This window comes from Alosa alosa, chromosome 9, assembly GCF_017589495.1.
Source record: "Alosa alosa isolate M-15738 ecotype Scorff River chromosome 9, AALO_Geno_1.1, whole genome shotgun sequence".
In the NCBI taxonomy this organism is placed as follows: Eukaryota; Metazoa; Chordata; class Actinopteri; order Clupeiformes; family Clupeidae; genus Alosa; species Alosa alosa.
Window position 1 is genome coordinate 14186483 of NC_063197.1, and position 20637 is coordinate 14207119.

General features: G+C 42.6%; 2 protein-coding genes across 4 annotated transcripts in view; one reads left to right on the forward strand and one right to left on the reverse strand.

Moving 5' to 3' along the window:
- Positions 1-1188: 1188 nt before the first annotated feature.
- On the reverse strand, positions 1189-2544 carry si:dkey-172o19.2 (nuclear factor interleukin-3-regulated protein). Its single transcript, XM_048252060.1, has one exon. It carries the CDS (start codon positions 2542-2544, stop codon positions 1456-1458), a length of 1089 nt encoding a protein of 362 aa, XP_048108017.1. The 3' UTR covers positions 1189-1455.
- A 1642-nt stretch (positions 2545-4186) lies between these two features.
- atp8b3 (ATPase phospholipid transporting 8B3) overlaps positions 4187-20637 on the forward strand; it is a 33187-nt gene continuing 16736 nt past the window's right edge. Inside the window, exons 1-7 of one of the 3 annotated variants that reach the window (XM_048252606.1) lie at positions 4187-4206; positions 5957-6009; positions 6167-6282; positions 19245-19303; positions 19515-19606; positions 19732-19845; positions 20501-20599. In XM_048252606.1, coding sequence (XP_048108563.1) covers positions 5971-6009; positions 6167-6282; positions 19245-19303; positions 19515-19606; positions 19732-19845; positions 20501-20599 — 519 coding nt within the window. In that variant the 5' untranslated portion in view covers positions 4187-4206; positions 5957-5970. Of the gene's footprint in view, positions 4207-5687; positions 5780-5956; positions 6010-6166; positions 6283-19039; positions 19132-19244; positions 19304-19514; positions 19607-19731; positions 19846-20500; positions 20600-20637 lie in introns of those variants that run through there. The other 2 variants (XM_048252605.1, XM_048252607.1) reach the window with 2 other exon arrangements.

The window sequence follows — 20637 nt, forward strand, 5'->3', positions numbered from 1 at the left end:
TGTGGATTTTCACACCAGGTCTTAACCAGCAGCCACTTAATTATTCTATTATTGTGACTCTTGTTACAGGATAGGATGTCCTTCTTGCTGGCAAGTGTCACAGACGGCAAGAGTGAGCCAAACCTCAGTCAGTGGTTTTACAGGGATATTTCTCCCTCCTGTGGCCACATTAAGGAACTGATACATTGTGTTGGAGGAACGCTGTCACCGTTTAGATAAAAACAAATCTGACGATCACACTGACTAATAGAGACATTATTGTACAGTTAATTTAAAGCTGTGTGGAAATACATAGTATCTGATGTCAGGTGTTTTGGAAATAGGCTATCTTATTGAAAGTCTGCTGTGTCTGCTGGAACATGGAAAATGTGTGGGAGACTCCCAGTGGTGAACCCTGTCCATTTATGCCACACGCACACAGACATTCATCAGAACTCTGTGGCTTTAACATCCAGAGAGGATGAGAATGAGTGACTGGCTGTCACTTGTATATTCACAATGAAGTCTAACAAGGAAAGAGACCTCAGAGATGGTTTAGTTCAAATTATAACTTGGTTTAATTTTGGTTAAGATGGTTAGATTTCATGTTAAAAATGTTTACTACATATAATTTGTATGTCTAAAATCAGTGCTTTATTTGGTAGGTGGCTCAGTAACATGAAGGAAGACCCTGAGCTCTATAGGCTAGTTACATGTTTTTGTTTTTTTGTTTCATTTTGACTGTTTTGACATCATGCCATCTTTTCACAACCAAATGTACAGTTACACCCATTAAAGTGAAAAGACTGTCCGTTTGTAATATGCTAATTATTTGGTTTATGCCTACATAAACATAACCAAATCCTGTAGGCTATTTGAAGAAGCGATGGTGTAGCATTTCAACTAGCGGGTTCACTAGTAATACTTTTATATTATTTTCTACATTTTTTGTCTGTTTTTAATCTGTTTTTATATTTATTTTTAAATGCAATGGTTTTGCAATGCTATCTTACAATTGTTATATTCAAAATATAATATATTAAAAATATATTTAAAAATATTTAAAAATATTAAAATATTAAACTAAAATTAAAATTCAGGAGAACAAACTTACACACATCAGTTTAATTTATAAAAAATAAGCCTACAAAATCCATGATCCACACATTTTCCATTGTGATGAAAAATAACAAAAAGAAAATTAGCATGTCATCAAAAACTATAAAAGCTATTTTCTACCAGTTAAACAACAGTATGAAAGGTTAAAAATAGGATGAAGTAAATCTCTAAAACCTGCTTTTTCCACATCATTTTTTGCAGTTTTTTGAGTCTTTCAGACGGGCTACTCCAGGTCCGCACTTGAGGTGCTCCGTTCGTGGAGTGTAAAAATAGTTTCAGAAGACCTCTCTAATTTTTTGAATGAACGTGCCACTATCACCTCTGGTGTGTAGCCAGTTCCACTAATTGCAGTGGAAGCTAATTGTTGCAGTGGACGCTCCGCGAACGGAATGCTTCAGTTACGTGCCTGGTACAACCTGCCTGTTTTAGGGGCAGATAGAGCGACAGGGGCAAGCTGGGGTAAAGTGAAGAAGGGTAGAAGCAGGAGGAGTTCCAGGGAACCAGTAAGCCATCATGGAGCGCAGTTTGCCCGAGATGAGGCAGCAGCCAGCTGGGGCTACCCTGAGGAGAGGAGGGGAGGGATTGTGGAGGGATAACCTGCCACTGGGGCGGAAAGGCCTTTTGGAGTGGGGTTGGGGCAGTCTCTTCTCCCACTGGAACGTCATCGCTGGAAGAGACCTGAGCTGCTTTGTCTGGTTTTGACGACGCCTCTGCCGAAGACTGGCTGAGGTTGGTGGGCTTAAAGATGAACTCTGGATGAGGAACACAGGCCGCGCTCTGGGGGTGGACAAAGGAGGGGAGCAGCGGAGACGACCCCGAGAAGACGTCCGGAGCCCTCTGATACACACTCAAAGGGCTCTGAGACAGGGCCAGGCAAGAGACTTTCCCAACTGACCTGCTTCTCGGCCCCTCCAGCAGGGGCACACAGCTGCCCTTGAAGCCCCAGAGAGTGGACGGTGGCTGGCTCATAAGCGGGTGTCCTTGAACTGGCACTGGGCACTGTATGGCGGTGGGCGGCGGGAAGGGGCGCGTGAGGTCCGGCTCCCTGCCCTGGTGCGGGTGGCACTGCAGGCTGAAGACCTCGGCACGCAGCTGGGCGTTCTCCTCGCTCAGGGCCAGCAGCTGGCCCTCCAGCATCATGTCGTTGAGGCGCCGCTTCTCGCGTGAGCGCTTGGCCGCCTCGTTGTTCTTGCGGCGTTTGTCCCAGTACAGGGCGTCCTTCTTGCTGGCCGGTGTCATCTCCCGCTTGCGCCGCGGGTTTGGCACCAGGTGGCTCTTGAAGGGCTGCAGCCTCAGCAGCCGTCGGGACAGGAGTGATGGGCCCGGTAAGGAGACGAGACTCTTAGGAACAGGCGACTCTTCACCACCATCCCAGCTCCTCTCCACAGCGGACGATGGCGAAGACCTGCTTGCCAGGAGACTAGTGCTGCTCAGTGGAGTACACATGGGCCTAGTTATAAGGGTAGGAAATAAATGGTCAAAACAAATACTCAAGGTCAGAGAAAGGACATTTTGGAGGAAGTAAGTGTGGGTGCGTGGGTGTGTGTGTTTGGGGGTTACGGTTTCAGCACAAGTACTAATGAGAATCAAACTTTGATGCCAGTGATAAGGACACATTTGTAATGAAGAAGTACACATATGGAACATATGTTGGTTGAGGTGTTAAGTTTTGTGGTGTTCTAGGCCCTTCCTGCAGCTAAAGAAAGTGCAACAAATATGCAGAGACCCTAACACTGACAAATACAACTCCTTCATTCTGCATAAGGCTAATGGACACTGAATGATTGTAGATGTCCACACCTTGCCAGATCAAATTATGTTAATTTAATTAAGAGAAAAGCATTAATTGAAAATAGAAAAAATGTTTGCTTGCCAATCAAAAAAGTATTGAATCTTATTGTAAGAGACCAGAGAAGTATTAAACACATCAGGCCTTGCAGTTGTTTTAGACAATGAAATTGCTGTAACTTCAAAGACAACATGTGTATTTAGTCTATATTAAAGTGGACGTAAAAGTAGCAGCCTGTAATTTTTTAGAACTCAAGCTGAATGTTTTAGATTAGGGATGTGTACCGTAGCCTACCTGTATGGCGCTGTCTTGTGGCACAGTGCTGAAGAGCAAGGTTGAAGTCGTGAAGGGTGTATTCGCTCCTGTCACACACGCATGAAAGCTAACAAAACACTTTCTCAGTCGCATTTATATCAAGCATTGAATCTGGGATCTCTCTCTTTCTCTCTGTGTTTCTCTCTTTCCTCTCTCTCTATTCTGTATCTTGAACGTGGGTAACCGCCCTCTTAATGCAAAGTGGTTGAAATCCGGAAATCCAGAACATGCGAAAAGACTTGCGACGTGGGTCAAGTAACTATCGCAAATAGTCCATTCTCGCGTGAGTCAGTGAAATATGACATAGGCTACTGTATGTACAGTAAATGTACAGTAAGGCATACCTGTCAACATTTAGCTTTCCCAAAACGGGAGTTTTTTTTTTTGTTTGTTTTTTTTTTTTGGGGGTCAGTGTTTATACCGGATCTGTGTTTGCATATTTAATACGTTTCATACACGTGTTTCAACACTGCATTTCGGTCGTTGCTTTTACCTTACCATTACCTTACGCATGCCAGTTATGTATCCGCCAGCTACCTGCCTGCAGTCTACTTCCAAAACTCCAAAGCTGCTTGCTGTCAGATTTGGTTCCTAGGGCACAAGTTCAGTGTATCAACAACACTCAATAACAGTTTATGTGATGTGTTAATCAATTAAATTCCCAACAATTTCACAACAGCTAGTTCTGGAGTAGGCCATTCAACTAGCCCGCTTGCTTACGACGAGACTCGGCTGGGCAGTCGGCTCCCGCTTCCTTATTTGGGTTTTGGGTTGCCAGGTTTTAGCCTATGACAAAACGGTTGAAATTGAAACTAAGTGATCGTGTATGTGTAGGGTGTATTTCATACACAATCCGACAACCTGAATGGATCAATGATTTTAAAATGGAGTTTGATGGCCATGCAAATTACGGGAGTTTTCCGGGAGAAATAACAAAACGGGAGGGTGCTGGGAGATGACCTTGAAATACGGGAGAAACCCGGGAAAAACGGGAGTGTTGACAGGTATGCAGTAAGGCTACATCGGTATAGCAGTACCAACTCCTTCCTAGAGTAGTGTAAAGTGTCTTTATAGGCGTTCTTATCCATACATGCTAAAGCTTCGACAAAGCCTCAGGTAAACGTTAATCGTCAGCACAACGCAGACTTTCTAAAACGATTCTATGGAGAACATTATTCAGTCAGGTGTTGGGACAGATGTTCTACATAGGCCTATTGTGAATGTCAGGTGTAGCCTATGTGTTGTGCCGAGTAGGCTGCTTAATGCATAATAGCCATAAACTTCTTTTGTCTTAAAAAAAAAAAACACACAAGAGCAGAGGTTGTATGAGGCCCTAGTCTACACACCTACAGAAATGCATAACTAGTGGTCTGAGTTGCATCGAAAAGGAGGCCAAGATGTCAACAGGTTGTGAAAACTAGCGGATGTGGTGGTGGCGGTGAGGGGGTGTCCAAGTTGTGAGAGGGGGCTGCTGCATTTGGGGAGAGGGGAGAACTGTGAAGGAGCCGATGCACCCGTCGGTATTCACCTGTGACTCATCCTCTGTGACTCATCCAGTTCTTTGATCTCCGTCAGTGACTCATCACAGCCCTACACAGCTCCACGGAATTCAGAGGACGTCTTGTTTACCTCCCCGCTCCTCGCAATCTGGGCTGGCTCGGTCTACCTTGAGCCAAGTCTTGCGCCTCGTGCCCATCACCACAAGAACAATTAGTGTGGGAATACACATTGGGCGTTTTTCACCGACTGGGTTTCACTTTTACGGTGCATGCATGATTTTGAATAGAGAAACATCGCATAACAGTAGCAAGTCAAGCAGCAGCCAAGAAGTTCTCATGAAACATGCCAGAACATGTATTACCAGAGCAGCTACTGGTCATAGTACCTGAATTGTTTTGGTTTTTCATCAGTTTACTGTAAAGCGTTGCGTGGCACGTTTGATCCTGCTGACGAACCACTTCCTGCCTTTGAGCTGACATACATACACTCTTCCCGTGATGACCTTGTTTTAAATGTATTATTTTTTATTCGTTATGGTATTTTTCTTTTTTCCAGTTGTTGACTGCAACTGCAGAAGAGTGCAAGGTCACTTTGATTGTGCATCCTTGTATAGGCTCGTGTTGTATTGGCGAGTAGGGCCTAATCTACACCAATGCAACAATGTGCCACTTTTTTTCTGAGTTATGTGTTATGCACCTAGTATTGGTATCAGTCAAATAAATGTTTATATGATATACAGTGGCCATGCAATGGACAGAAATATAGCTCTCCCCAGTGACAATATAGGATAGCCTATGCACTATGTAGTTCTGTGTTCAGGCTGAAACTGATATGTAGGCTATAGTGCTTGGAAGGTTTTTCATGGCCTTTAGGAAGTTTACTCACTAGATTTTGGCCAAATCTTACTGCTGCTTGAAACCTAGTTGGTTGAAATTGAGAGCCATCGTTTGGAACCCATCATGGGCCCTAATTTCAATAGGCAAAGACTAACTAAAGGTAATTTAATAATTAGGCAAAATCAATTTACTAATAAAATTAAGTGCAAACATTGATGAGCCAGCTCCCACATGCTACACAGTAAGTACACTTCATGCACAAGACACTTAGTTTGCACATTGCCTGCCATTTAAATTAGAACCTTCTGTATGTCTTATGTCCTTAGGCTACTGAGATAAACAACGCTGTTATCATTACTTATACAATGTTGAAATCAATGAATAACTACACTGAAGTGACAGGTGTTTTCATTTCCAGGATCTCTCAGCACAATGATGCAGTTGATGGGGCATCCATCACCTGCAGACGTGGTGAGTGTCACACTTGGCCAAACAAACACTGCAACTCTGTCTGATCAACTGCAAACCCTGCAGAGTGGAGGCACAGCATGCAAGCCTTACACCTTTACCCCACTCTCACTCTTGTGCGCCGACGTTACAATATGTTTATGTTTCTTTTTTTTTTCAGATAGCCCACAAAGGGGCAACATTTGTTCTGCAGCCCAGGCCTGGCTGTAAACTGCTTTTACAGGCAGCACCTTTGGGAGAAAAAGGCCCCTGTGTTCTGTACAGAGCTCCTAGAAGGTAAAGCTTTAAAGTAAAATGTGAGCACATCATATACACTGTGAGCTGACTTTACTAAAACAATGTACTAATGTGTGGCCTGCAGCTTAATTCAGAAAACACTGATGGAGATCATTATGGAGAAAAATGTTGCCCACCCCTGAGATAGCCTATTTGAGTGATGATTTGTGGTGTAGTATTGTGACTGAAAGAAAGAAATTAGCTTATTTTCCATCTACCCCACAGTTAGATAAGAGGATACACACCATTCTCTTCTCTTTGTGTGCCATAACCCAATCTGACACACTGTTAGCCTTTTGCCATTAGCTTCCTTTTAGCTATAGGCTAGCTGTAGGCTAACTGGTGTAACCCACTTCCAGTAAATTATGTTAAGCTAGGCTTACAGTATCACTGGGTATATAATAACTGGGTTATTGCACACACAGAGAAGGGTATATATCATCTATCATCAAGGTATATATCTAACTTTCGGGTAGACGGCAAATAAGCAAATTTCCCCAAAAGTTGGTTTGTTCCTTTAAAATATAAGTACAGTAGGCTAATATAAATAATATTTAAAACATTTCTCATGATATAACATATAATTATGATGGGCTCATCACAGACTCCATCTTCTGTAGTCATTACTGCAGATTTTATTTTCGAAACAGAGCCCAGCAGAATAATTTGCTGATGAGCCAGGCTGCAGATATGCCTCTGATAATGGTGTTGGTTTGTAGCTGATAGTGGTGTATGTTTTTAGGGCACTGGGGCACACTAAACCACATAGCCTACTGGTAAAGTACATTTCATGACAGGCCTGTTGTTCTACCTGACCATAATAAAACATAATGTAAGGTAATGTATGACATAGTGTAATAGGTTTAGCGTTTAGCTCTAACTACTTGTACAAGTGTACGAAACACTAAGACCCCCCCACACACACATCTGTCCTCTGTCTGTCAAACACAGTTGCATTTTCAGGTCTGAACAAAACCGTTAAGGAGTTCTTCTGGTCCGAACCACTCTGGTTCGGGCATAGTTGCTCCACAACAGAACAAGTCCAGACCTAACTTCCCAACCTCAAATGTTGTGGGTGGGGCTAAGTTTGGCTGGCATCCAGGCTACCTATTTGCAGGCAGCTTCATCATTTCCAACTCCTGTCTCTTTCATGCTCAACAGATAGAAAATATTTTGTTCCACAGGCTAGCTCTTTAACTCAACACAAAAGTGGGCTGTGGTGTAATGGACCATTGGTCATGACACTGGCTCTTGGGCCCTACCATGCCAACCCACATTCAGACAGACAGTTACGGGCTGTATTAACCTCCATCTGTTTAAGTCTTTCTGTGTTTTAAGCCTTAATTTCTAGTATTTATTTAATACAAATATCACTGAACCCAACATACTCTAACTCCTTCTTATTCTTTGTGGTCATGTACAGCAGAAATTCTGGCCCTTCCAAACATCAGAATCACCACAATAGGTGCAAGGGCCTTCTCCGACACTGCACCCAAACCATGGGACTCACCTCACTCCACATCCTTTGACTCCCACAATTTAAAACTGCTCTTAAAACCTTCCAACCAGAATTAAAACCTGCTCATTTAATGTTTTATTAATGTCAGTGTACGTTTTACTGATGTTTTTTTATCTGTCAGGCAACCTTGGGTGCCCTGAAAGGTGCCATGAAATATACGAGGAATGTACAGCACTCTTGCACTTTTTGCACATTGTGTTGCCTAAAAAAACTTTTGAAAAAATAAGAAAAAAACTAAAATACAGTGGTCTAATAACCAACCTTGTGTGATTACTGGTCTCTCAGAGTGCAAGTCCTCCTTGCCAATGTACTAAGACTTTTTGACCACTGCACCAGAGAACCTTTCTCAAGAGGACTTAAAAACAAGGCGCAGCTCTACTTCATGCTTTTTGAGTTGCCATGAAATATTGAAAATGTAGTATCTATTTATCTCCTGATCTCTTTTACCTCTGGTCAGTTTGTTCTACCTTTATGACCCCCTGCGCTTTGCTTTGGATTTCCAGTTTAACAGTCCCAGCAGCTTAGCTCCAGCCTGTCCCCATCACAGCGACCGCCACCTCCACCTGACTTTCTATAGCGAGCGAAGGTAGGAAATGTGGTATGGTGGAGATGAGGTTTTTGCCTGGTAAGCGGTCTGCAGTTTAACTGTCACGGTTTAACTGTCGCGGAAAAGTCCAGGCCAAGCCGGTTTGGTTGGTCACATTGTTCAGAAGGCCAGGGACTATAAGCCACGAAAATCACGCATGCTGTGCAAAACCACCCCGGCGCTAGGCTCAAATTTATAAATAGATGCCCTGCTTGGTTGTTTTCACACACAGGTGTCAACCGCTTACCCAAAACAAATGGACACACAAAGAGATGTGCATACCCATATGTACACACGCACACACACACACACACACACACACACACACACACACACACACACACACACACACACACACACACACACACACACACACACACACACACACACCGTTAGCAGCTGTGAACTTGCATGAAGTTGCTGTGGAAAAAAAGCATTGAGATTGACACTTGATAAGAGTCACACTTGCAGATCAAGCTCACACTGCTGTTGAGAACTGAACAACATTCATTTTTTAAGTCTTTAATTTTCTGAAAAGCTGCAGTTCTCTTGTTTTGCCACTAGATGGGACAATTGTGAAATAGAACACTAAGATATGTGTTGTGATGCTTTATAACAAAGGAGGTTACAGAATTTAAACATACAAAAACACAGATCGAAATCAGGCCACACTTGTGTGAGGTGAAATCTAGGTTTCCATGTACAGTGTGTGGTGAATCTTGTGGTTATTGCTCTATGTCCAATTGAAGTGTGAGATTTATTCCACTTTGGTTCATTGTAAATGTAGCATTTCTATAGTTTTGTACTGCACCACATAAACAGAAAAATATTAAAAAAAAACTGGAAAAATATAGAATGAAGGCACTTCTGTCATTCAAAAAGGAAAAGGGAAATCTGTGAACAAATCCTGAATGGAAAGGCTGAACTACAGCACATTGTATTGATATAGCGCTTTATCTGAATACCCAAAGCACTTGTGAAATAGTGAGAAAGAGAGAGTGGGTGAGGAAAGGGAGAGAGCGAGTGAGTGAGAGAGAGACACACAAAAAGAGAGAGAGAGAGAGGCCAGAAAGTTGCAAAACAACAGGGACAGAGAGGCCACGTGAGGAAGATAGCAAGTGGTGAAATCAGATCTGTGTGCTGAATGGCCGGGATCCAAGGATTTAAAAAACAGTGCAGACAATGATGCAGTGTTCCCCACCTAAATGCATACTTACATCCCAAAGACACACACACACACTCACTCACGCACACAAACACACACACACACACCGTCTGTCGCTAGTGACGTGTGTCTATAGCAGCAGTGAAGCTGTGTGCCCAATGATGACCTGTTTCCACTGGAGAGTGATCCAGTGTGTGTTAACACACTAATAGGCCATGCTGGCTTGGGAGAGCAGACTCCCAGGAGTGATTGCCACCTTGGCGGTGACAGGAGAGACAGACTGATTGAGAGTCTTGGGACCAAAGGTGTTTGTGTCCTCAGAAAATGAACCCATTTGACACCAAAGGGCTTCCTCTATTCATCTCTCTCTCTCTCTCTCTCTCTCTCTCTTCTTTTTCTTCTTTCTCTCCTTTTTCTCTCTCCACCCCATGGAATCACATGTATCCAATTGTTTTGAATGGGGTATGAGAGAAAAAGGGTAAGGTAGTGACGATAATGGATCACTTGTTTCACATGCATGCAAATTAGCAGGTGTGCCTGTGTTTCGTCAGTGCTCTGTCCTCAGGTAGATAGCTCATGGGCTTTAATACATAACCCAGGACTTTCAGAGCAAAAGGATACAGGAGTTGGATTCGGCTCCAGCGGACATGGTGAGTTACCCGAACCACAGGCATGTTAGGCATTATAGAGGCAGTGTAGTATGTGTGCCCTGACTTTGATGGGAATTAGTGGGCAAATCTGAACTGTAGAACAAGCTACAAACAACAGCTAGAACACGAGTGATCCAATGAAATTGGACCAAACATTTCCCAAAGGGGAACAGAAACCAGATAGATAGATAGATAGATAGACAGATAGATAGATACTTTATTGATCCCCAGGGGAAATTCAAGGTCTCAGCAGCATACAGACAACACATACACATTCTTTAACAGCAGAAAAAGTAATTAAAGTATATAATATAAAAACACAACTAAGCAATAAGGACAGTAGAAGATAAAGAATATACTAAATATACTAAAATACAAATTATACTAACTAACACTTAATCTAAATCAATTCTAAAAACAGTATCCACATAGTGGTGATTAATCAATCAGAGGCACTTGCAATGACTGAGGCAGGACTGAGCCTGTGATTCTCTGTGCATAGTAAGGTAAGGTAAGGTGCTCTGTGTGAATGAGTCTCATGGTGATAGTGCAATGGTGATAGTGGTCATGGTGATAGTGCAAATGAGTAAGTCCAACAGTGCAACAATGCAAAAATAAAGTCTATCTATATATTTAACTACTTTAAGAAAAGGTATAAGTGTGGCCACAGTTCGGCTGTGGCATAGAGGGAGGGGTTATGCATATGTGCTAATGTGCTAATATAGCACGCAAACAGTGAGGCAGAAAGACAGTGGTAAAAGTGGCTAGTAGACAGACAGTATCCAAACATGGAGGGGGTGAAGAGGCAGACAGACTATGCAGAGAAGTCTATCTCTCCTCTTCCCTTAAGTGAAGCATTGAACAGTTCAATGGCCCTGGGGACAAATTACTTTCTCAGTCTGTCTGTTGTGCAAGGAAGTCTCCAGCTGATCAGGCTCTTCTGCTTAATAATAGTGCTGTGGAGTGGGTGACACTCATTGTCCAAGATGTTGATCAGCTGGTTCAGGGTCCTTTTGTCAGATAGTGAAGTGATGCACTCCAGTTCAGCTCCCACTACAGAGCCAGCTTTCCTTACCAGCCTGTCAATTCGCCCCGCATCCTTCTTCCTTGTGCTTCCTCCCCAGCATACTACTGCATAGAAGAGGACGCTGGCAACAACAGACTGGTAGAACATCCTGAGGAGCTTGCTGCACACATTGAAGGACCGCAGCCTCCTCAGGAAGTACAGCCTGCTCTGCCCTTTCTTGTAGAGTGCATCAGTGTTGGCTGACCAGTCCAGTTTATTGTCCAGGTGGAGACCCAGATACTTGACCCCATCAATGTGGACTGGTAGCAGAGTGGGCTTAGACCTGCGGAAATCCACCACCATCTCCTTGGTCTTTGAAGTGTTTAGTTGAAGATGATTGAGAGGGGCCGTTTACACGAAACCGCCAGGAGAATTTTCTCACCTTTAACGACACCGGCAAGAAAAAACCTTGCGTGTACACACAGAGGTGTAACCGGCTAAATGTGCTGTAGTGCATATGCCAGACCAGTCGATGGCGCCGCTGTGCAGAAGCTTCACGATAATTTTGCATGAATCGTGTAGAAGAAAACATTGTTGAAACCAGAGAATGTCTAATAGAGTCCCGAAGTGTGGCGTAGAGTTTCCATGACGGCAGAATCACTGGATCTAAACAAACTTTCGAAGTGGCTTAAATAGCATTGAATGTAGACATGTGGCATCATTTCTAGCTAATAAAAATAAATATATCCATTTAAACATGTTTTACCTGCTAAGCAGCAGCTTAGCCACATAACACGGATTCCCTGGCAGGTGTTTTAGAAAGAAACAAAATTCCAGTGGATATTTCACGTCTTCTCAAAGACTGGCGGCTGTTAAGAGTGACGTTTTTTGCCAAAACAATAAAGCCAAAACACGTCCGTGAATTTAAGGATTTTAACCGCATGCTGTGAAGTTACATGCAGGTCTCTTTTACGAAGGAAACCCATGTTAAAATAAAACTCTGTAGTCACGAATTTGATCGTGTTGGTATGAATATATGTTGTAGGCTAGTATGTGATTCTTTCACTGTAAAAAAATATACTAACGTCTTAGAAACATTGTAAAATTATTGAAATAGATTAAGAAAGCCACCGCTATGGTGATTTCTAATGGTAGATTGATTTGTTTAGATCCAGTGATATCGCTGCCTTGACAACGCTACGTCATGGCTTTGGTACTCTATAAGGGCTCTGGTTAAGCAGTCGCATGAAATAAGGAGACTACAGACAATTCGGTTTTCAATTCAACTGTTAAACTAATAAAGTTCATTTTCAAGGTATGTGACTGCTATGTGAAATTTCAAATGATTAGCCTACGCATTGCATTAGGTCTGAGCACCACTGGAGAAAACTAGCCTGGGCCCACTTCCCCGATAACGACGGAGACACGCTCTTAAGAGGGTTTTCTACGATTCATCTTACGATCGTGCGTTTGCTTTTTCCGACTGTTTCCCGAACATGCTCAGAAGGTGAAACGCCAAGATGCACTGCTCTTAAGATGCTCTTAAGGGAGCTGTCCACGTTAATAGTTCTGAAATATCCTCTGATTTGACAGTGATGTCAGGTGACTGCACGTCACAGCTATAGGCCTACCATTTAAACTTCGGATCTACACATTAATTCACATCAATACGAAAATAGAAAAACTTTGACATCTGCATGTAAGCATCCCAAGTAGGTTATATACCACACAGAGACATAAATAATTGTAATTATTTTAAGATTAGATTGTTGCACCATGCAATAATTTTTCAAGTGCCACTTAAGAACACGTTTGAAGATAAGAAAGAAGTCGAAAGTAAGAAAGAGAGGAAATGTGTAGGCTTAGATTTTGATGCAGTAGGCTACAGACTAAACCACATGTTGCTTTCTCTGCTTTTTACCTCATAGGCCTAATAAAATATTCACTTAGCAAAGATAATGTCAAACTATTCTGGCAACGCCTCGTTTCATAACTTGATTGCATTTTTGTCCTTTCATCACATTATTATGACCATTAAATGTAGGCTATTTTGCACGCTAAAATCTGATTCATCACAGGTAAACACAATAAAGAATGGGAACGAAATTGGATTATGTATTCTAAGTTGTAATTCCTCTGTATGTCCTGTTGGTGACCTCAGTGAGAAGTACTGTTAAGACGCTTTAGCCGGTAACGAGTACTCTGGAGCACTCGTGAGATCTACGAAAGTGTTTTCACGATGCTCTTAAGCTACGATGGTTTCGGGAAACAGTCGGCAAATCTTAAGACGTTCGTAAGAGGGACTTTACGACGCTCTTAGGCTTAAGATGCTTTCGGGGAAGTGGGCCCTGGCCTCGGCCTGCCTACGTACTTCCGGTCGATTTCTTCTCCCTACAGTACTCCGTCTGGAATAGGTTGATTCCATAGGGTTGATTCACGCTCGTTTACTTCGGCAGTTGGGCAGCCGACCAACCAGCGAACAGAGGGCGTCCCTGAGAGCGATTACATACCCAGGCATGGTGTTTCAATTACTACGTCCCCGCCCCTGAAGCAGATTGCTTGGAATACATCAACGTAGGGAGCGAAATCTTTGAGCAAATGTGAATAATAGTTTAACAGGAGTGTCACGAACGAAGTCACAGTGGAGTAGGATGTTATATCGTCAGCTAAACTTTAGTCATAGATTTTGTCACTTGAAATAGGCTACGAACGTACCCGAGTCAAACTGTAGTTTAGTAGGCTACATGGTCGCTATTTTTCAAACAAAAGGCTCGACATAACTTGAAACTTTGATCGAAGTATCATCAGTGTCTCTACATATGAACTCGAGCATTAAGAACATTGTTCGTGTACACAGTTTACTAAAAAGAAACATTTTGGACAACTCACTCCTTGCAAGATGGCAAGATGGCAGCGAGCAGAAAAGACAAGTGAGTTGTTCAAAACCTCTCTTTTAGTAAACTCTGTGTAGGCTACACCAACAATGTTCTCAATGCTGGAGTTCATGTGTAGAGACACTGATGATACTTCGATCAAAGTTTCATGTTGTGTCGAGCCATCATAGTGTTTTTAGCGGAAATTAGCGATTTTATTAGCGATTGTATCAAAACAGTAGTAGCCCTATAGGAATCCCATTCAAAAGGTAATTTCACCCGAAAACAACAATGCATACAAGCTTAAAGGAACCATATGTAAGATTGTGACCAAAACTGGTACTGCAATCACTTTCAAAATACTGAAGAGCGGTGTATCCCCTCCCCCTCCCCCCTGACTCGAGGTTGCACACGCGGATGGCGAAACACTACTGACTTCGTGATTAGTAGATAGGTGGAGGGTGGCGCATCAGGCCAAAACACAACATGACATGACAAAGCACAACATCAACAACAGTTGAGGGCTGCAACTTCACTTTTTAAATGACAATATCCTGGCTGGACTACTGTTGTCAGTGATATAAGTATTTGAAATGAACATGATTTCTTAATGTCTAGTGACATATCAGGGCCATTTTATGATTAATTGAAATATTTTTCTTACATATGGTTCCTTTAAAAGTGGCGCTTTGGACGTACTTATGCATTTATATGAAAGTTTGACTTGGGTACATTCACAAAACACTATATGATGCATTTTGGTGTTACGCAGATAAAAACGTGTGATTGTTTGCTGATAAGATGCACCCGTGCTTGTTATGGGCGTGCTGCAGTGAAACTTCTCTGTATGACGAAACGCCGGTTGTTAGTGATTGGTTCAAAGCGGTTCAAAGGAACTCCAATGATTTGAAACCTCAAACTGTGCCCTCCCACCCGGAAATAGGGGTTCACCCTTTATTACGACATCCCGTTATTACGACAACCCTCTATATTACGATACCGTTATTACGACATGCCTCTATTTAGACATGCCCTTACTCCGATTTTTTTCAGTACCGCTATTCCGACATTACTAATCCTCATTTTCAATTTATCTCTGCAGTTCCTGTATCCTATCAAATTCCAACATCCTAGATGCATGGATGAGCTGTAGTCATGTCATCTGCACCTGCAGCTACATCAACAATCCACCCGCCATCCACTCCAAACAATGTTTTTCCCAATAATTGATATCAGCACACATTTCAGTCAAAACCTTAGGTGATTTTGAACTGGCCATGTGAATAAATGTTACACATTATGTAAAACACAGGTAGCTCTCCTCACTTTATTCTCTAAGCTCTCAGGGAAAAACGGTCGGAAACTCCATGCATCAAACAAACTCTGTGTGTGCAGGCCACCTATATTAATTAATTAATGGCCGTCAATCAATAGCCAATTGCGCAAAGACGGGCGGAATTCTTACGCTCCAGTAGCCTAAAAACCACTTCAGTGAACGTTCAAATAACCCCCAGAGTTCAGTGTCAATCAGGGTGTTGGATGTGCGATATATTCAAGTTGCTTATATTGCATAGAGGACAACGAAAACAACGCATTTTGGCTTGCAGCAGGTTGGATAAACTCAATTTACTACACAATAATGTAGGCTAGGCGTATATATTTTATATGTCATGCGTGTAGTTGTTGAATTGCACATAACATGTCTGCATATTAGTCTTCTTTCTCTCGACTCTATGCTAGCGCATGCATTATGGCCCTATAATTGTGCAAAGACAGGCGGGATATCCAACGCTTCTTTTACAGTAGCCTAAACCACTTCACAACGAACGTTCAAATAACCCCCAGAGTTCAGTGTCCATCAGTCCCAACATTTAGAAACATAATCGAAAAGTCCAAGCGTGAATTGGGTGTGTTTCGATTTTGAGACAGACTGGAGAAGGGCCGTATGTCTCACAGCAACTGCGATAACCTTGTTTCTTGAAGGCTATCCTTACCTCCAAATATCCACATCTAATGAGGGTCGGCGACTATCCAATACCCAATACTATTTGCAATACCCTCGATATACATATTGTTGGAAAGCCTAGTTTATGGCCGTTCGTGTGAGTACAATAACTTAATTTTGTAAATGTTACCAAAACGACTGGTTTCGCCTTGCAGGGTCACAAGTTAATTTGTTCTCTTATCTTTTTTTATTCAAAACAATTCGTAGGTATCTATACTCAAGTCTAATTACCACCAGACACAAATAATCATCACCTAGGTTAAATCCTCTCTCTCTCTCTCCAAAATCTCTTCCTCGAGATGCACATGCTATAGGCTATAATTTAGGCTACCCAACATTTCAAATGTGACTCTCTAATCAACTTTTTTAGTTCTTAAACACGAAAAATACATTGTTCAACGGAGCTGTGTGTGAGGCGCACTCTTGGACTCCTTGAGACGCGACTAACCTTTCGGTTGAAGTTCTTGTGCATAGGCTATTATAGAATCCAATCCTGTTGCCCCTGCTATTTATCAATGTAGCCTTTTATTGTTTTTTTTTTGCCATGAATCGTCTGAGCTATGATGAAATCGTGTGTTGTTTAAAGTTGGGACGATTACTGTAGGCCTATACTGCCCATATTGGAATAAAGAAATAAAGGCCCGGCCTAGCCTACTTCGCAAAAGTCCACTCCGTTGAAAAATCCTGGCTACGCCACTGTTAATGACCTCGTGTCGGAATGGCGAAGTCAGAGAGTCTGGTTTCCAGGCTAGGAGAAAACGCTAACATGCAGTAATGTTTAACTAAGTTAAGCTAACGTGTGCTTCTAACTTAGCCACTAAAGGCTGATAGGCTACATTGTGCACATAAACCATGACCGGGGAAAAAAAAACATTTTAATATGATAAATAAATGGTTTGGTTTGTTTTGACAAGCAGCATGTCAGGTCGAGTGCCGTGGCTGAGTTGAGATGTGGGGCTATGTCGTCATAAAGTTGCCGGCTTTGCACCTACAGGCGTCTACACGGCGAAAGTTAGCCGGCGGTTTCAAAAGTTCCCACTACGGAATCCGGTTTCAAAAGCAATCGGTTTCAGTCTCCTAAACTGCCGTCGTGTACACGCAAGGCGTAACCGTTAACAAAACCTCACCTTCAACAAACAAAACCTTCACAAAAACCTGCGTTGTGTAAACGCCACCTGAGTTTGCCCCATTGCACAAAGTCCTCCACCAGGCTCCTGTACTCCTCCTCCTGCCTGTTCCTGATACATCCCACAATTGCAGTATCATCAGAAAACTTCTGCATGTGGCATGACTCGGTGTTGTAGCAGAAGTCAGATGTGTACAGGGTGAACAGGACTGGAGAGAGCACAGTTCCCTGTGGTGCTCCGGTGCTGCTGATCACAGTGTCAGAGAGACAGTTCTTCAGTCTGACGAACTGTGGTCGCTCGGTCAGGTAATCTGTAATCCAGGTTACCAGGTGAGCGTCCACACCCATCTGCAAGAGCTTGTCTCCCAATCTGAGGGGTTGGATGGTGTTAAAAGCACTTGAGAAATCAAAGAACATGATTCTCACAGCACTTTTCCCCTTGTCTAAGTGGGAATGTGTCCTGTGTAGAAGATAAGTGATGGCATCGTCCACACCCACTTTCTCCTGGTATGCAAACTGTAACGGGTCTAGTGCATGGCGTACCTGGGGTCTGAGCATACCTAAGACCAATCGCTCCATTGTCTTAATCACGTATGATGTAAGAGCGACAGCTCTGTAGTCATTAAGCTCACTAGGGTGTGGCTTCTTAGGGACAGGGGTGAGACATGATGTCTTCCACAGTGTTGGAACTTGTTCAAGGCGTAGGCTCAAATTGAAGATGTGCTTCAGTGGCTCCCCCAGTTCAGCAGCACAGGCCTTGAGTAGCCTTGGACACAGTCTGTCAGGCCCCGCTGCTTTATTGCTGCGCAATTTCTTTAGTTGGGCTTTCACTTGATCTGTTGTAATGGTGAGGGGTGTAAGGGGAGGGGAGGGGGAGGGGGAGGGGTGCATCTGGGATCTGTGTGTCTGATGGCTGTTGACTGAAGTCGTTGTCACTTCATTGTTTGTGATCGCCACGTGGGGGAGGGGTGCAAAATCGAGTGATGGTGGGGGTACGATAGCCTGTGATGATGGAGGTGAGTGTTGCACTGGTATAGAGTGCCCCAGTGGCTTTACTTCCGCTACAAGGGACCTATCTTTCAAAAAAATATATGAACGGGAGTTAATGGAGAGATTATTATTTTATTATTTTATTAATGGAGACAATTATTTTTTGGTCCAGTTTGAATTGTGCCACGAATTTCACATATGATGTGTGTGAATTTAAAAGATAATTTTTCACGTCAAGAAAGTACTGTTGTTCGATAGACTTCAAAAGTTATGTTGGTTTTGTTGTAGAAGTGGTTCAACTGGTTCACCCTGTCCAGGCCCCCCTCCACAGAACTGCTGTTCTTCTTCAGGCCAGTGATAACCTTCATGCAGTCCCATGCCTCCTTCAAGTTGTTTTCCTGCAACTTCTGTTCCACCTTCCTTCTGTAGTCCTCCTTAGCCTCCTTCAGCTTGAATTTGAGTTCCCCTTGCACGTGCCTCAGCTCTGCCATGTCCCCCTCTCTGAACGCCATCTTTTTCCTGTTAAGAAGGGTCTTGACATTGCTGGTTATCCAAGTTCTGCTGGTACACCAACATAATGAAGCAAACAAAGCAGCGGTCAACGTGCAAGATGACAAAGCATGAGCTGAGCTGCTGTGTCAATAGTCCCATCCATTCTACAATAGAAATGTAAGTCTTGGATGTGGTCACAGATAAGAGCCAAGAACCCACCTGTGGCCCCTCTGCATATTGTAGCTCCACCTTCTAACTGCTTATTTACCTATCACATTTTTTCCCAAACCACTGGAGATAGGACACATTTTTCCATTTCCTTCTTTCTTTCCTTCAGCTTGCAGAAATGACCGCTCTGCTGCCTGGAGTTGAACATCCTGGAAACGTTTCAGGAGATGTTACATTTAACTTAAGATCATAATTATTTTTTTGAACAAGTATTGACATTTCCTTTCACAAAGATAAGTGTTAAAGGGGTTAGTATGTTTATCTTACTGTATATACTGCAACTATTGAACTTTTTCTACCTTTTTCTGACTATCTGTTTTAGAGCACCTCTCGTTTCTCTTCAAATGGCCAAAAAGAAATCTTGCAGTTCAGAGAGTTCAGGTAAAGGTTTTCTTTATCTCTTACCACCTTACCTGTCATTACATTTACTCAAAGTTATTCTTTGTCATGTATGTCTTTGACACATTTTGAGGTGTAAAGATAAATGGAAAAGGCCTAGCCTGCGTGTGAATAATCACAAACCACAAAGCCCCCAGCATTCGGCAATGACAAGTCTTTTCTCTTTGTGATGTTGTTGCCATGGCTGGCTCAGACATCAGCTGGGAGGTGCGAGCAAACTCTGACCATTTCCATAAACAACTGCAGAGGAAGTCGTTCTTCTTTTTCCAATGGGGGCGATATGCGGTGAGCGAGTTTCACACATTTCGCAATTCACCTCAGGCTGCATGGCCTTATTTTACATTCCACAGAACTGGGATCCCTTGTTTCAGTGTCTGTTTATTTTTTGTTTGTTTGTTTGTTTGTGGCAGGACAATACCATGCGCAGTCATAAATACACCCCTCTGAACTTCCTGCCGTACACAATTTATGAGCAGTTCCAGCGTTTTGCAAACTTCTACTTCCTTCTGATAGTGATAATGCAGGTGGGTAAGAGAAACCTTTCTATCCTATATCAGAGGGAAATAACCCATGGTGACATTCACACTTTAATCAAATTGGGCTGGCTGTGGCTTTATGTAACAAAAACTATTTGACTCTTATTTGACTAGTTGATATAAGTGTAGTGTGTTTTGGTGATCATAGTGCAGTATGAGACATGGGTGTTTTGAAACTGAGGAATGATATTCCAAGTGTATGGTTTAGTGACAGACATGGCAAAACTTTCTAATTATTCTATTCTATTTAACTTATATGATAACTTATTTGATATGATAATCAAACACACTACACTATAATCACACTACACTATAATCAACTACCCAAATAGTCATACTCTAAATATATAAGTGTATGGTTTAGTGTTAAAGTTAATTCACTGTTAGTGGTAAACCTAGAGTGTTACGGCTTTGTTTTGCTCAGAGAATGAAGTCATATGGTTCTTATATTAGCTGCTTTACCATTCCCCCAGGCAGCTTCATAACTAAACCACACACTTTAAAAACCACCCTGATGCCAGCTGACTGAGACACAGGGCCAAATGCTGATCAGCAGCTTCCTGGGAATATGCTGGATGGTTGTCTTTGTGTGTTTTTTTTTTATGAAGCTGTTGTAATGCAATGTGTGTCATGCAATTTACAGTGTGTGCCTGTCATTGCCACCATCCCATGGTACATCACTGTGTTCCCTCTGCTCATAGTCCTGTTTGTGCGAGCGCTCAAGGATCTGGTCTCTGATCTGGTGAGTTTAAACACTACTGAAAAGCCTCTCTTTCTCTC

Excerpts from the sequence above, each read along its gene's own strand:
- si:dkey-172o19.2 (XM_048252060.1), bottom strand. The coding sequence starts at position 2,544 with ATGTGTACTCCACTGAGCAGCACTAGTCTCCTGGCAAGCAGGTCTTCG.